The following is a 17,524-nucleotide window of genomic DNA, read 5'->3' on the forward strand; positions in this document are numbered from 1 at the left end:
TATTTACTCTCAGGGCGTTTTAGTAGGTGGAGTATGTGGAGGTACAAGCTAAAGGGAACATTTAGGAGTGAAAATGAAGAGTGCTGTGAGAAACAAGTTACAGCCCACCTTTCATATCTACAGCCACGTGTGAACAGTGAAATCACAATCCATGCAACATGGTGACAATTTGAGGACAATTTAGAATGAGAAGCACAAACTAGATGTGGATAGCCGATATGTTTTTACATAATGCTAATACATAACCGTGGATGTTCTCAGTGAGCGAACACGCACATGCCAGTCATCTCTTCACAGTAGTGAAAAAGAGTCTTCAGGGCTTTTTTCAGTGATTTACCACTTTCTCTAGAACATAAATTTTCCAGAGCAAATTTATTTGTTTTCCAAACATAAATGCTTAGTCTCCCTGGAAATTGAAAGTTTATCTCTACTGAGAGTTGCACTATCATTAATTAAACATATTATGATACGCTTTTTTCACTGGGATGGTAGCTGTAATATTTCTGTGTCATTTTTTTCTTCCTAGGAAAACAACTTACTTTGATGGTTTGGTAGGAGTATTTTCTCTTGTATAGAAAAAGATGCTGTTTGAAGCAAATCTATCAGAATATCATTTACCTTCACAGATCAATTACTGTGAACTATTTAAAATCACCAAGTTGGCAGGCTGCACTTTGCTGCTTCTGATTCTGCAAAGGCTTTGGTGAAAGAACTCGTACCAATTATACAGACTCAGTATACTGTGTACCTACAAAGCAATAACTATGCCAATAGTATATGTTTTAATTAATGTATTTCTTATGCCCACATTAGAACACTTTCACAAACTGTTATTCTTATGCACATCATAAAGTTATGTTTATCTTATGTGAATTTAGTAACAGTTCAACATGAAGCAGACAACACAGGTAGGGTGGTTTTACTGTACTGCTTTCTGCTTAGAATTACACAGCCACATGTGGCTTTAATTTATCTATCACTGGGTAGGAGGAAGAGGATGCTTGTACTTTTCCATCAAGACTGCAAGCCGTTGAAACAATGGCTAGAACTTGAGCACATTAAAAGAGAATTTCCCATCAACTTTGGGAGATCCAGGCCCTCATACACCATCATCATAATTACCCTCTCTTATGTCCATAACTCTCTAAAATATAGTTGCAGGATGAGAATGGGGGAAAGACAGATGACCACTCCAGGCAGATATACAAATTAGGAACAAATGATCTAAGCATTAATTTCTATATAAATTCATCTACTAGGAGCACTAAATTCCATTCTTTTATGGTAAAAGGTAATTTTCTCCAATCTGATTCCAATACCGGTCTCAGAAATAAATTCCTCTAGTCCATCATATTCTCACAAAAGAGAAAGACTTTTTTTCTTGGTTTATTACATCTGATCACCCATTCCTCTTTTGGAAAGCATTAAGATAATACATTTTTGATCTCATGGATAGCTTCTTTTTATTAAGACCCTGCCTTCGTCAGCTTTGAGTGAGGTGATCAGGATCAAAAACACACCTGGCCATCAATCCTGCTTAAGACCACTGAGAGTTTGGTAATTATGAAATTCTGCAAATATAAAATACTCACTTCCTTTTTAGCTTTATGCTCTGCAGCCTGTATCCGTTGTTCCATCTCTTCCTCCAGCTCACTGAGCTGAACTGCCGCTTTATCCTGAGCTCTAAAATTTAAAAGTAAATACTCTCTTAGGAATTGACCTCTGGCTTGACAGAAATGTTGTGTGAAACAGATCTGCCTACCTCAGCTGAAAAATATGAGACAGACAGATATGGAAACCATTTAACATTGCCCAGACCTTGAAACTGGTATGGCTGGGAACCGAAATCACAAATTAATTTGAAGATACAGGCAAACAGGATTTTAAGTAATAGCTGACAGCTCATGATTAGTAGGAAATATATCACATCTGCATTTTGAAAATTAAGTTACAGAGATAAAAGGCCCCTCTGGTTATTCTATGAAAGGACTTCAAAAGGATAACTACAGCAATTGCATCACCCACACATACAGGATCTCTGTTCTGAGCTAATCTGTTTGGTTTTGGCAGTAATTATACGAGATTGCAAATGCCAATTAATTGCAATAGGTAAATGCACCCCTTGAAGCTGAAGAAGCAAAAATAAAGTTTCTAAAATGAAAGTATAATGGGCATGTGTGTTAGAACTCAAAGTTACAGCCAAGGAAGGGGAGTCAAAATCTTTTAAGACGATAAATATAAGAATAGAGCCAGCAAAAAATTTGGTCCAGACCTTAACTGAGACATGAACAGGGAATTGTTGGCAAGCTACTACATGTGCTTATGTACATGTATGTGCATGTAAACTTTCAACTCAGTTTATGGAAATACCCTGCATGACATATTTTGGCATTAACTACCAGTAGTTTAATCTAACAAAGTGTGACAGAGAAAAAAAATACCTGCATAGCTGAACTAGAAACACAGCTCACTATACCTTTTTACTGCAATGGCCAACGTTTCCATCTCTGTGCTTTGAAGTTTGATCTCTCGAATGAAGTTCTTAATGACATGTTCATACGGCTGGATTAATCTTGGTTCCACTATGTGTATGTTCTGATACAGAACACTGACATGCTCTTGTCTGAAAAAGAGAGATACCATTTTGTCACTTATTTGGAACAAAGTTCTATACAGGTTTGAAAAATATATTACAAATATATACCCCTTTTTGTACGTCTTTAAAAACTAGCAAGATAGATAAAGACTTTGAACATTCAGCATAGTATGTCTGAATTCCTCTAAATGAAGTTTACCCTTCCTGCTTCTCTTCTTTAATATAGCTACTGGAGAAAAAACTTTTTAGCTGGTGTAAATTTTGTTTATGCTTCTATTAATGGTGTATTGAAGAGCATGCCACTAGAGTAACCCATAATGCATACCATGTTTGTTGGTGGCTCTAATGTTAATCATAACCTATGAAGAAGTTTATAACTTTAGGAGACTGCATAAGAAATGAAAATCACAGAATCCCAGGTTGGAAGGGACCTCAGGGATCATCTAGTCCAACCTTTCTAGGAAGAGCACAGTCTAGACAAGATGGCCCAACAGCCTGTCCAGCCGAATCTTGCAAGTGTCCAACATGGCCAAGTCAACCACTTCCCTGGGGAGATTATTCCAATGGTGACTAACCTCAATGTGAAAAATTTCACTCTCGTGTCCAATCAGAATCTCCCCAAGACCAACTTGTGTCCATTCCCCCTTGTCCTCTCCATGGGACTCCGTGTAAAAAGGCAGTCTCCATCTTCTTTGTAGCTACCCCTTAAGTACTGGTACATGGTGATGAGATCCCCTCTGAGCCTCCTTTTCTCAAGGCTGAACAAACCCTGTTCTCCCAGCCTGTCCTCATATGGCAGGCTGCCCAGTACTTTGATCATCTTGGTGCCCCTTCTCTGGACCTCTTCCAGCCTGTCCACGTCTTTTTGCATCGCGGGGACCAGAACTGTACACAGCACTCCAGGTGTGGCCTGACAAGCGCTGAGTAGAGCAGGATAATGACTTCTTTATCTCTGCTGGCGATGCCCTTTTTGATGCAACCCAGCATCCTGTTGGCCTTCTTGGCCGCAGCAGCACACTGTTCGCTCATGTTGAGCTTCTTGTGCACCGGCACCCCCAGGTCCCTTTCCACAGAGCTGCTCTCCAGCCAGGTGGATTCCAGTCTGTGCTGCACTCCCGGATTATGTTTTCCCAGGTGCAAGACCTTACACTTGCCCTTGCTGAACTTCATAAGGTTCTTGTTGGCCCACTCTTCCAGCCTATCCAGATCCTCCTGCAGAGCAGCTCTCCCTTCTGGAGTGTCACTTCCCCACTCAGTTTGGTGTCATCTGCAAAATTCATCAGGCTACACTTGATCCCGTTATCCAGATCACTTATGAAAATGTTGAATAACACTGGGCCCCAGATTGATCCCTGGGGGACCCCACTTGTGACAGGTTGCCACTTTGAAAAAAAGCTATTTACCACCACTCTTCGGGCACAGCCTGTCCGCCAGTTTCCCAACCACTGCACAGACCACTTGCCTAGGCCAAAACACATCAATTTCTCCAGGATGAGGCCGTGGGGAACTGTATCAAAAGCCTTGGAAAATCCAGGTAGACAGTGTCCACTCCCTGCCCCATGTCAACCAGGCAAGTCACTCTGTCGTTGAAGGCCACCAGGTTTGTCAAGCACAATCTGATCTTAGTGAAGCCATGTTGGCTTTTCCCAATCACGTGCTTCATTTGACTTGTGATGGCCCCCAGGAGGATTCATTCCATAACTTTCCCAGGGATTGAAGTAAGGCTGATGGGCCTATAATTACACAGATCCTCCCTCAAGCCTTTCTTATAGATAGGGGTAACATTTGCCTTCCTCCAGTCCTCTGGGACATCCCCTGTTCTCCACGACTTCATGAAGATTATGGAGAGTGGCGTTGCAATGATGTCAGCCAGCTCTCTCAACACCCTCGGGTGGATGGCGTCAGAGCCCATCAGTTTGTAGGGGTCAAGCTCCTGTAGTAATTCACGCACTAACTCTTCCTTCACTGATGGTGGGTCTATGTTAGGATCAACCAGGAATTTCATTCCCAAAGCCTGGGATCCAACAGAATTGGTAAAGACAGAGGTGAAGAAAGTGTTGAGGACTGCTGCCTTTTCTGCATCATTGGTGATTGACTCTCCTTTTCTGTTTAACAGTGGGCCTATATTTTCCTTCTGTTTCTGCTTGTGGTTGACATACCTGAAGAAACCTCTCTTGTTATTTTTCACATCTAGAGCCAGTTTCAATTCAAGCTGGGCTTTTGCTTTTCTAACTGCATCTCTGCATGTTCTGGCAATGCCCTTGTAGATCTCAACGGATAATCCTCCACTTCTCCATTTCTGGTACCCTTCTCTTTTGGATTTGAGCAGACCCAGGAGGTCATGGTTGAGCCAAGGGGGGCCTCTTGCTCCGCTTACTTCCCTTTCCTTTATAGGGGATAAACTGGTTTTGTGTGAATGTCAACCCCCTAAGTTAATATGGATATTTAAAGGGGGTAGAGGGAGGTGATCATATCTCCCTCAAGAAAAAAGAAGTTTGATATTCCCTCAGCTGTTGGGAGTTCTAGTATTTACATCTTTTGTATCAATGCATGGCGGGTGGGGAGTTGTAGGGTATATGAGAATGCAGATCTTTGATTTAAGACAAATTATTCTGGTCCAGATGACTGCATTCCTATAATGCCAGCCCTGTTTTATACCCCAATAAATTAATTGTTATACAAACTTAATTCTGTATATGATTCTCATGTGAAAGATAAGAGATATATCCCATACAGGAGAAATAAAAAAGTTTATGTAGATTCTTTAGTTATTAAAAGCCCATCTGAAATTTATACTGCTTCTGAAAATCTGCCTCAATGTGGGAATAGTATATTCCAGCTTCCACTTGATCCAACTCATTTACACATTCTGTATACAGTTTTAACTGTAAAAAGCAAGACTCTTGACAAGATACAAAACCAAAGAATAGCATAAGCACCAAAACATTGTTACACAGGTTACTACATAAAAAGAACTGATTTCTCATCATACCACTAGTAACACCACGTAACCCATTGTATTACATGCCAGCTAGGTTCCAATATCTGGATTACTGTAAGGAAATACACCAGAAAAAAAATCCTATTACAGAATTTAGCAGTCCCAGGGAAAACTGAAGCTGATTGCCACATAGACTATATGCCAGAACATGAACAGGTATTCAAGAACTTAGAAGTTAAACAGGAGAGGAAGGAAAAGGGAAGATCAGGTCTAGAAAGGCGGAGGAAGCAGACAAGAAACAAGGAAATATGGCATGTTAGTGGGCAGAAACACAAACACAAATAATCTCTGGACATGCTCCATCACCTCAGTACTTGTACTGAGGGGCCCAAAACTGAACACAGTATTCAAGGTGCGGCCTCACCAATGCTGAGTACAGGGGCACAATCACTTCCCTACTCCTGCTGGCGACACTATTCCGGGTAGGAGCCAGGATGCTGTTGGCCTTCTTGGCCACCTGGGCACCCTGCTGGCTCCTGTTTTGCAAGTTCTAGTCTAACACTATATGTAACATATCACAAATATATGGCCTATTTTTGTTGTTAAAGGAAAGCTTAAATTCTGATATAACGATCATCCTTGTTAGACAGCTGATGTTTTCCTATCTTCTGTAGAGTAGTGCTATTTAGTACTTTCACCACACACGATAGCAACAATCAGTTTATATTCTCTGCATTTTTTCCCACTTGAAGCAGTTCCACTACTTAGATTATCAACACTGCAGCAGCCTGCTTCTTCTATGCGATTTCCCCACTGAGGGTATAACTTATTTTATTACAACAGTACCATAATTTTTACTATAGCTCAGATTCACATTTTAAGCAACGTAAGTATTTCAGGACACCATAAAAATCTATTTCTAGCTGAAATGCTGACATTCATTTCAATATATAGAAACATAACAGCAGCACAAAGAAATACAGATTTACTGATGCCAGGGGCATTTCTGTACACATACCTGTTTCTGTCTTGCAAAGGGTTTCCTTTACAAAGGCTAATGCTTTAGCTGTATTTGGTATTTCCAGAAGTTAAACTTAATGTAGTGCTCTGAGTATCTTCCACTGTATGCACACAATTTCTTTTTCAAAATATATTTTAAACAGGGTAATGCCAAGGTTCAAAAGTACTCACAATGATGCGCAGATTTATCTGATAATCAGACGCTACAAACTATATATAAATAATATCAAACAACTCCCAGATGTATGTTTACTCAATTAATAATTCTCATTTTAAGAAGTGTTAAGGACATTTTCCAGATCTACAGCTTTGAACTAAAACAACACTGACATTATTGACACCATCAGAAATATTAAAACTAGGAAAAACAAAACAAAAGTTGTAGACTTACAATCTGCCCTCCTTTCAATCTGTACTTTTACATAATACAGACAAGTGTGATATTTCTGCACTGAAGGGTTTACTGCACAACAGTTTTGGAATGGTTCTGATGATGAAGTATATCACAAAATAAGTCTGAGGTTTGGGTTCATCAGATCTCAATTAAAGTTCAAGTGTACAGCAGATTTGTAGCATTTAGACACTGATTTTCAAGTACCCACAGCTGGACTAACGTTAAGGTCAGTGTCTCGAGGTGTTACCGCTTACAGAATTCCATTAACGTTGGGTAAGCTTGAAGCTGGAGCCTGGCTGTACATCAGACATCAGAAAACATAGCCTCTCCATAGCCTCTCCATTTGAAATTCCATTTATTTTTGACAGTTGGACTGAGAGCTGGTAATGTACACTGCACTTCATAAATTCCTAGCACTTCAGCAGTTGTCCTTCAGAGCTGCAAACTGCTCACCAAAACAGCCAGTAAACTGTTCCAGAATAGTTTCAAATTTTAGATAGAAGCAAATGTCATGCATAACAAGAATTAGCTGCTGAATGATGTCACTTCTTCACTGTGAATATACACACAGTTCTTTAAATGAGTCGCCTGTAAAACATAAATGGCACTAGCCACAGCAAGATGGACAGAGTTTATCAATCTTCCAAGGCAGATAAATTCTGCAACATCTATGTCAACATACATGATTTTTAGCAACATGAAATACAAGCCTGAAATCTGTGTTCTGAAATTTTCTTTTTTCCTTTAGATTTTACCAACAAGATGCTTACTAATAACCTTGTTGCCTAGAAAGCAAGCAAACAGCAGGAAAATTGTTATTTGATGCTAACATTAAATATTCATTACTAGAGCAAATGTTTTCCTGATTCTCTTCCAAATCACAGGTCACTGAATTAGGGTTGGATCTTTAAGGACCCGCAAAACTTTTTTCACAAGATTATAGGGTTATGTTGGTACTCTATCTTTCTCACCCCATCTTGTGAAGGACTAATCAGCTGCTGCCTTTAAATCAAATGAAGCTACACCCATAAAACTGCACGGTACCTCAAACAGTACTACAGATCCTGTGTTCAAAAACAGCACATGCATACTGTTAAAACCAGAGGCCTCCCACCATACAGATTATTAATGAAGTAGCGAAACTGAAGGTACAGTGTTTTACACTGATGGGAGCAGAGAATTAATTAGTCTGGCCTTTGCTTACTGTATTTTGTGCCAGGAGCAGAGGACATTTGTAATGGAATATTGTAAAGAGAACAAAAGTTGCAGAAATACCTTACAAGAATGCCACAGCCACTCCCTCTTGCAGCTTCTTTTCAAAGTGTATGCAAATACACATACCCGAACTGAAGATTGAAACGAAGATCGAAATCAGTATCTCCCTGCTGCTGAGCCTCTGCCATATACCTAAGACTGCTTTAAGATGCAGCAGTGAGAAGCACAAAGCAGTTATTGTGAGAGTTTATTCTCCCTCTGTGATACACAAAACCTCTTTATATTTACCATTCCTCCTTAGCTCAGTGACCAGCTACCATCCAGATGCATTCAAAATATCTCAGTGACCCAGTTTTATGAAGCAGTACTTAGGCTTAAGAAGCAAAACAATGCCCATACAATCACAACGGTGAAGGATCCTGGAAAGGGCCTGGAATGCTTTTTTAGATTAACACTGGCCACTGAAATTCTCAGTGACACTTACCTGAGTGCTTCTATGGCAACTCTATGGGAAGTTGTAATTAAAAACATGACTGAACAACTACTGCAGCAACAAAAACACAGCGGAGAAATTAAAATCATACAACAGAATTGATGGGACTCTGCTTCATCACTTACACCTCCAGCAAGAAGTAATACACTTTCATGAATTGGGAAGAATGCTATTGATTTAATCACTCCAAGTATCTGTGATGAATTAGCAGCAAGTACACTGTGGTTATATTTTACAGATACACAGGCTTTAAGAAGGATGCAGCTATATACACTCTATATCAAGATGCAGTAAGTATTTGATGATTATGAGAGGAATTCTTCTGAATGGTCTTTTTCCATATTTTCAGTCACTCCTGTTTTCACATGCCTTGGTAAATATCAGTGACAACACTGCAGCAGGACGTATTAGTTGAAATTAATATTGCCCAGTTTGTTTGTTTGTCTCCAGTTCCCCTTGAATATATGCTATTTCTTTCTGCAAATTCATTAGTTATTCAAAATTTTTTATCAAGGAAGATTTCACAAGTGGATTTCACCAAGCTGACTCCTGAATAGTCTATCCTTTTGCTAGACAAAAAGACAACTAGAATGCTCTTCATTTTCAGCAAAATCCAGCAGAAATGCCCTTTAAAACTGCCCTTCCTTGAAAACATTTTTAAATGGATTTGGCTGCACCCTTTTAAGTTCCACACTAACACTAACTGTAGACATTCACAAATACTAATGCATAGAAAGAGCATTTTCTGATATACCACATGAAAGAAACTGTCCCGTTGGACCATCTGGCACCTATAGTTATTCCACCTACTATGCATGCCTTTCTGCTGCTTCTAGAAAGTATAGACACAAAACACTAGTACCCAAAAAAGTATAGTGTTCTAACCAAGTTCTGTTCTGGCTTTACCTTACATCATCCCAAAGGTTTTATAACCTAAACTGTCCATAGAATTAGTAAGTGTAATTAGTAAAAATTTGCACAATTTCCTATAAGAATGAACTTAAGCAAAGTAACTGTATTCACATGGTTCAGGGAGTTCCTCACAGAATTACAGAAAGAAAACAAAACTGCCCTGATGATAACGCAATGTGTAATATTACAGATTTAAAATACCATGGCAGAATACAGGAGGAGAAGAGAGAGAAAAAAAAAAAGAATAAAAACACTGGGATTAGAGAGATCAGATATTTTGATTATATTAACTGGCATAGATTATATTAAGCAGCATGATTTCATTTAACCCTCAGAGCTATCCTAATTCACATCAATTCAGAGTATTATTTTAGTTTGATGAATATACAGTGACCATTTGCCTAATGATCCACATTCTGAGTACAGCTCAGAAGGAGTTGATGGAATTTATAAAAGAGTAACAACTCTACAGTTGCTCAGTATCTTACATGTTTTCCCTATGTAGGTACCAGAGAGAGGACGCTATGTTACACGGGCCCCTTAGTCTGACACCAAGGGCAGTTAATTTTCCACCAAAGATGTACAAAGGGCAATAAGCTAATGGAAAACTGGAGAAAATCAAAGATGCGCCAGTGATGTTATAATGACAGCTTCCCTCATTTACATGGTAAAGATTGAGTGTTTTTTCCATTGCTATTTTGTTTATGTTTAGCTGTATCTGCTTTAGAAAGGCAGAGACTGACAAGGTGACCAGCACACCTTCAGCCCCTCCCCACCCCTGTGCAGAGCACTCTGGGGAGCACAAAGCAGCGAAACAAGGTAAGAGCTCAGTTAGGCAGGAGCTGTGTGGGGGCTATCAGGCTTAGCTGGGCGAGGGTCTTGTTGAGAGGTAAGAAAACTAAACCAAAGTGTTCTCCAGCAGGCCTGTTCTTGCAGGTCCTTCTGTGTACACCCATACCTTTCTCAACACCATCCCTTGACAATTACTGCCCTCTGTCTTCACTTCTATCTTTGTTCTTATCCATGTCCTTACCTGCAGACTTAAGGTCCCCGAACACTTACTCTGTGTCTTCTTGACCCAGACATGTTTCAAGCACTGGTAAAATATAGTTTTTTGTTTTGTAGCTGCAGGTAAAAGCAAAGATAATCACCACTATACTTAAACTTGTTTTCATGCTGATAATATGCTCACGTTCCTAAGTTTTAGAACACTGTTCTAATGGTCTCTTCCCAGTGAAGGTGAGCTCATCATTTGTATCAGCTCCCTTCTGGTATGGGCATGAAAGGATGAAGTATAAGGTGGTCTGAGCCAGGAAGGTCTGAGCTGGGTGGATGGAGCAGGAGAAAGATCAAACATTACACATCTGATGATTACCCTTACAGTGGCGACCAATAGCCTGTGTGCGCCACCAAGAGATAAATAAATACCTCTTTCCGAAAAGCAGACACACTGGATGTGCCATCATATCACCCACCAGAAAAGATCTACCAAATCTGTTCCAAACTGGAAAGGATCTACTTTTGTCACAGCTCAGTGCCTAACACTTCCTCCTAGATAAGTGCCTTGAGGAAAAACAGATTATACGGAATGTTAACATGTTGAAAAATTCAAGGTATTTCTCAACCTGACGCACTATGGGGTGTTTTAATACCAGCTTTTCTTTTTCTGTACCTGCCCCTTCAGAAACAGGCTGCACTGAAAGAAGACAAACAAATCTGCAATCCCGGATGAGAGAGCCCGGCCGTGGGCTGATTCCCAGGGAAGGGATTTTTAATGTTTCCACGGAATAAATACTGTTCCCTTCCCAAAGAGAGAGCTGTGATTTGGAGCAAGCGGAGCAGGAGTGGAAACAACTGTGCAACAGGGAGGGGAAAGATGAAGTCTGTGGAAAAGGAGAATGCTCCAAAGGATATGGTTATGACAAATTATCATGTGACATGAAAATACCAGGAAAATGAATGCTACAGTGCTTAAGTTATTTGGCACAGATGCTGCTCTGGTTAAAGCAAAAGCCAGAAGAGCAGTAAAACCTGAGGTAGCTCAGAAAGTCTTCTGGCTCACAGAAAGGCGTCCATCACACTTCCGGCAGAGCGCATTTGTCAAACCCCCTGTCGCGAGATGTATAAAAAGACAAGGCATCCTTCTTACAGCAGAGATTCCCCCTTCCAGCACTGTGATGATGGGGGACCCAGCATTTGGTTTTGCTCAGGATTTGTCTTTATCCCCTCTACAGGGAACACACTTTGACTTCCAAAGAAATCTCGCCAATGCCGATATCATGACTATCATCTCTTGGAAGTAAACACAAATTGCTGACAAGAGCTAATGCTATGCTCTGTATCGACTTCAGCCAAAACCCATCCTGGCTCATGATGGCAAGAGCACGACAGGTTTTGGATGGTTTTTTATGCAGCAGAGACCCTCTCCCTTGCTGTAGCACAGCATTATATCCCATAAGCACTCCCTGACTTCATAGTTTAAGTAGTTCATGTTAAAAACAGTGATCATTTTATCACATCCCCCAGATCCTAATTTTCTATACAGCTCCAGATGACATGACTGGGGGCAAACTGTTATCAGAATCACATTAGGAGGCTTTGGAATTGCATGATGCATAAAATCTCAGTTCAGCAGCACTAAAATCAGAGTCCAGTGAACAGTCGGCTTGGCCCAAAGTACAAGGCACACAAGTAAAACAGACCCCAAGACTAAAAAGCAAACCAGTGACATACAAGGACTCTCAGAACCAGAAGAATTTAACTCCAAATAGGAGTCCAAACTTTCTAGATTCTCTCTAGATTCTCCCACATTCATGCTCAAATTAATTTAGTTCATTTTCCAATCAGATTATCCAACTTACCAGCATCACACAAAAATAGCCTGGTAGGTCTTAAAGGGATTCAGTTCATGCCAGAGTGATTCCACAACACACAAGAATGCACACAGCACACACAGTCCCAAGCCTTTGCTCTTTTTGACTGCAGGACTTTCACATTAAAATTTTAATATCTGTTTTTGGGGAAGTTTTTTTGCCTGTAATTTACAGACAAAAATAATTGCAGTAGCATTCATAAGTACAGGTTTTCTCTTGAAATGTCAGTGGATATTGGACCATTCTTTGCTCAAGCCGAGGAATGGAAAAGCATTGCCATTAGGAGACTTTTGCACATGCTTAAAGGAGCACATGCCTGTTAGGAGCGTGGAGGGAACCTTTCAACCTTACCACTGAAATCCAAACAGACCTGAGGTTGGCCGCATATTAAAAAAAGAACGGAACGCCCAGTAACACGGTCAAGGGCCAAACCCTTCCACTGCAGGCAGTACACTGTAGCACTCGCTTCCTGAAGTGCCAAAGAGGTAAGTTTCTTAACTTTTTCTGTCTACTTCTGTACCATTGCAAATATTTCTTAGAGGAACAAACTAACAAACCTGCCTGAGCTCTCAATAAAACAGATCTCCTATGGCTCACAGAAGCATATTCCAGCTGGCAACTGACTACATATAAACCAAGGGCATTGCAATCTTTGTGTTTAATTACTTATTATACCTGATTGAATACAACAACACAGAAGGTTAGCTGCATTTTAAATGAAATGAAGGAGAGAAAAGCAAAAAAAAAAACAACCCCACAACCCTTTACACAATTCCACTAAAATCTGACTTCACAGATTATATCAAGTCATCAGCCTGGAAAGACTTTCCACTTTTTTTGACAAGAGGCACAATTGCCCACTGAGCATGTGTAAAGACTAAAGCAACCACTACTTTGATGCACAGTGACCACCTTACCAAGAAATCTAACTGAATTTGGTCCCAAAAATCCATTCAGGTGGGAAGGCTGAAAAGAAAGTCTTTGATGTTACTCTTCCTGTTTAACTGCAACCAATACAACTACAGCTCCAGGACAGACTTTGACATTTTAAAGTATAAGCTAACAGAACTGTACAACCGATACACCAAACAGCAGAGAGGCAGGATCCATCTCACAATAAAACTATCTTTTTTCAAATTAACTACATTCAAAATACACCTCTTGTAGTATATGCTTATTTTAGTACCTGGAAAGTGGCAGTACCTGGCAGTAAACCATGTTGCATCTAAGGTCTGCTGCTACACCGAGGACTGGGTCAGGATATTGATTTGTTACTAGGTTTCATACCTCCTTGTGGAGGCTTATTTATGGCTTTTAAAGGCTCAGTTGCAGAAACAGAGGCTTTTTCACATCAGTGAAAAAGATCCCCTTGATTTTCACGGGCAGTCAGTCAACCTCAGGAATGATAGAGACCACTGCATCATTTTATCCTGACTTCAGCCCTGGTTTTATCTTACTACTTCCACCTAAAGCCATGCCTTGTTTCTCTGTATATAAACCACAACAGCATCAAAGTACACATGCCAGTGTTTTGCTAGGTTGGGGCCAGAAGGCACAGCATTTTCAGGGACTGAACCCCAAAATGATCACAACAGAAAACATGTATGATCAAGATAAAAAAATACGGACAGCTAACTCCACTCATCTGGGTTTGAGGAGTTTGTTCTTTGTAATTACTTTTCTCATGGTTTTCAATGCCAATGTTACAGCAAACAGTGATAAACAACAACGTGAGGACACCAACTGTTTTATAGTATAGAAAATGCAGGTGTGTTCCAAGCTAGGTCTGGTTTTCAAAGTGCTGCTTTTCCCAGAAAAAAACCTGAACTGATAAACAACAAAGAAAATATAAATAATTTAAATAAAAATATAAATAACTTTGACGTACCAGCTTGTACTTTACCTGGTTTTGTTATATTCTGTTGCTTAAAACCTCTTCTATGCGCAGACTCCTCAAACAATTTCAAACTATCATTACTTAGGCAGTCCTTATGATTTTAGTGGGACTACTCACATAAAAAAAAAAAACCTACACATACGTTTCAACAAAAAAAGATGTGGGCCACAAATGTAAAAAAGTTGAGCTGTAACACAGATTTGCTTCTAGCACTTTGGGACAGGGAAGAGAAAGAACAAGAAAACAAAAGGCACAGTGTTCTTCAGCTGACGTTGGCACACACCTAACAAACACAGCCGCCTACGAAGGATGTTCAATGCTATTTCTAAAGCTAAAGACGAATAGGACACAGTTACATCAAATGCTGCCCACCTGATACACACGTATTTAACTATCAAAATTCAGTTCCGTTTGCAATTTTGATGCATAACAATAATAACACAAATGACATTAATTGTGTCATGATGAATTTAACAAACCTAAAGGATACGTCTGCACAGTCAAGCCAACGAAAGCTACTCCCCTTCCCTCCTGCTATCCTTAAACAAATGACTGGACTACTTTCACACTGCTGCTGCAAACCCAGTAACCAAGATACTGAGACAGGCTTATTACCAAAAGGAGATAGCTGCTTTCACAAGCCATTACTGTTCATGAGGCAGATTTTTTCCATCTCCTATTGGGTTTCTGTCTGGCTTTAGGTTAAGTTATTAATTGCTTCTGCAAATTTTCAAACAGGCTTTCCTTTTTGGTTCTCTTTCTGTAGAAAGCAAGCATGTAGCAAGGAAGGCATCATGAACTAGGTAAAACAGACGTGTATGAAGTTACTGATCTGTCTGAAATGGAGCCGCCCAATATGACCAACCAATGTTATTTAACCTTCCAGTCCAAAAAGAAAAGAACAATCGACTCCAGTTGCACACGAGTAGCAGGTTAAGTAACTGAGAACTTCTCTGAAGAAACTTCTCTCACAATCCAAACACATTTTTAAGAGTGGCTAGATCCAAATTACTGGAGTAGATAAGAATTTAAGGTCCATTATATGGAGATTGGTATGATAAAAATTTGTCAATGATCTGATACATGCTCCTATGAAACAACAAACTCCACATTCAACTCGACTGTTACAAAACTTACACAGAAGCTAATGTGTTTTTTATTAGCTTCTGCGTACCTCACAGCCAGGACCCGCTGCAACTCAACACAGTCTCTCTGGATGTATTCATGTACATACGTACATTTTTTTAAATCACCTCGTAACTAGCTGCCAAGCCCTTAAACTCAGATTGCTTGTTTTCCGCCTTAAATCACCATTTTTAAATTGAGGCAGAATCACTCTGTACTTTTTACAGCCAACATTTTCATATTAATTTTGAGCGCCTGAGGTTTCAGGCGGATGACTGCGCATCACCAAAACGCGCCTCTGTGAACTGGAACCAGCTCAGTACTGCCAGACCCGTGGCAATCGCGTTTAGTCCCAACCCAAGCTACCATTAATCGCCTTCCTTTCACTGGCATCAAGGGCGAAGGCTCCGACGAACTTCAGCGACCTACTCAGCGCCCCAGCCGTACTTAGGAACACGGTTAACCTGGAGCAAAGGTGGTGCCGGTCCGCCTTTACCAGGAAAGCGAAGACGGGTGAAAGAAAGATGCTGGGGGAGGGTCAGTGGGGTAGCGGGGGAAAGAAAGTTTCGCTGGCGGAGCTGGCAGCACTTCGCACCCCGAGTTTCACCGGCCTGATTTTCCCACGTGGGCCCCCGGCAGAGCCGCGAGGAGGAAGCAAGCAAGCGGCCGCACGCTGGAAAGAGGGAGCTGCCAAGCCTCAGAGGCGGGAAGGCGCGGGGAGGGCTCCGTACGCCTGCAAGCACGGCGGGCGAGGGGTCAGGCTGGCGCTCCGTGCCGCCGCCGCTCCCCCGCGGGGTATTGCATCAGCCCCGGCGCGAGCTGCCGCCGGCAGGGCCGTTCCCCTCCGGAGGGCGAGCGGCGGGGGCGGCTCGCCGCCGCCGGGCTGCCCGCGGGCAGGCTCGGCCCCGCCGCCACACACACACACACACCCCCCCCACACACACACACCCCCCCCACACACACACACCCCCCCCACACACACACACACCCCGGCGTGGCGGGGGCGGCGGGCCCGGGCCTTACCTGGGGATGTACCTCGCCTCGTCCCCGAGCCGCAGCTCGAAGTCCCGCCAGGGCTGCTCCAGCCCCGGGGCGGCCCACGCCGCCGCCGCCTCGTCGCCCTCCGTCTCGCCGCCGCCGGGCCGCCGCCGGGTGGCGCCGCGGAAGCCGCGGGCGAACTCCGGGAAGGTGATGGCCCCGTCGCGGTCGCTGTCGAGGCGCTGGAAGATGGCCTCGGCCTCGGCCGGCCGCACCCGCAGCTCGGCGCAGAGCGCCGCGAAGTCCTCCCGCTCGATGCGGCCCGAGCCGCGGGCGTCGCAGGCCAGGAAGAGGGCGCGCAGGCGGGACAGCTCGTCCCCCGCCGCCTCGGGATCCATCGGCCGGCGGCGCGGAGCCTCTGCCCGCGCCGCGACGGGACGGGACGGGACGGGACGGGACGGGACGGGACGGCGCGCTGACGGCGGCGCGACCTGCCGGCACACCTCTGCCGTCGGCTCGGCGGGGCGGGACGGGCCCCGCTCCGCCCTGCGCCCCACGGGGCCGGGCCGGGCCGGGCCGGGCCGGGCCGGGCCGGGGCGGGGCGGGGCGGGGGGCGGCCCTCGCCGTCCCCTTGGGGCGCCTCTGGCCAGCGCGGCGCCGGCGGGGCAGGTGGGTGCTTACGGGCGCCACACGTAAGAACACGCCCCAGCCCCGCGCAGCAGTCAATGTGGTATTGCGCGTAAGGTGTTCGGCCTCATTTCTGTTTTCCAGCAGAATAAAAATGCTCCGCATGTTCACGGGGGACAGGGAGCCCACCACGACCCGAAGTTTCACTAGATAAATTCTTGCTGACCGCGAGCACTCTTGGGAGTTACGCGTTGCCGAGTACGTGCTCACTGCTAGCCCATCACCGGTAATTTATCGATGGGCATTGTTAACACACCAGGTGCAGCAATGCAAATGCAAAAGCTGGATTCAAGCTCTGTATAGAAGAACTAGTGTCCTGCTTGACAGAACTCAAGACTTCTCGCTTTCCTGAAGTCAAACTCAAAACTCAGATTCCATTGGAAGCAGTTAAAC

The 17,524-nt window shown here is 42.9% G+C and overlaps 1 protein-coding gene across 2 annotated transcripts in view; it reads right to left on the bottom strand.

Moving 5' to 3' along the window:
* Window positions 1-17,033, bottom strand: part of RASEF (RAS and EF-hand domain containing) — a 39,307-nt gene extending 22,274 nt beyond the window's left edge. The window contains exons 1-3 of one of the 2 annotated variants that reach the window (XM_064438232.1): window positions 16,490-17,033; window positions 2,477-2,623; window positions 1,593-1,683 (exon numbers count right to left, since the gene is read on the bottom strand). In XM_064438232.1, the coding sequence (XP_064294302.1) occupies window positions 1,593-1,683; window positions 2,477-2,623; window positions 16,490-16,842 (591 nt within the window). In that variant the 5' untranslated portion in view covers window positions 16,843-17,033. The remainder of the gene's footprint in view (window positions 1-1,592; window positions 1,684-2,476; window positions 2,624-16,489) is intronic. The other variant, XM_064438233.1, reaches the window with a different exon arrangement.
* Window positions 17,034-17,524: the final 491 nt, after the last annotated feature.

Source organism: Phalacrocorax carbo, chromosome Z (genome assembly GCF_963921805.1).
Source record: "Phalacrocorax carbo chromosome Z, bPhaCar2.1, whole genome shotgun sequence".
Taxonomy (NCBI): domain Eukaryota; kingdom Metazoa; phylum Chordata; class Aves; order Suliformes; family Phalacrocoracidae; genus Phalacrocorax; species Phalacrocorax carbo.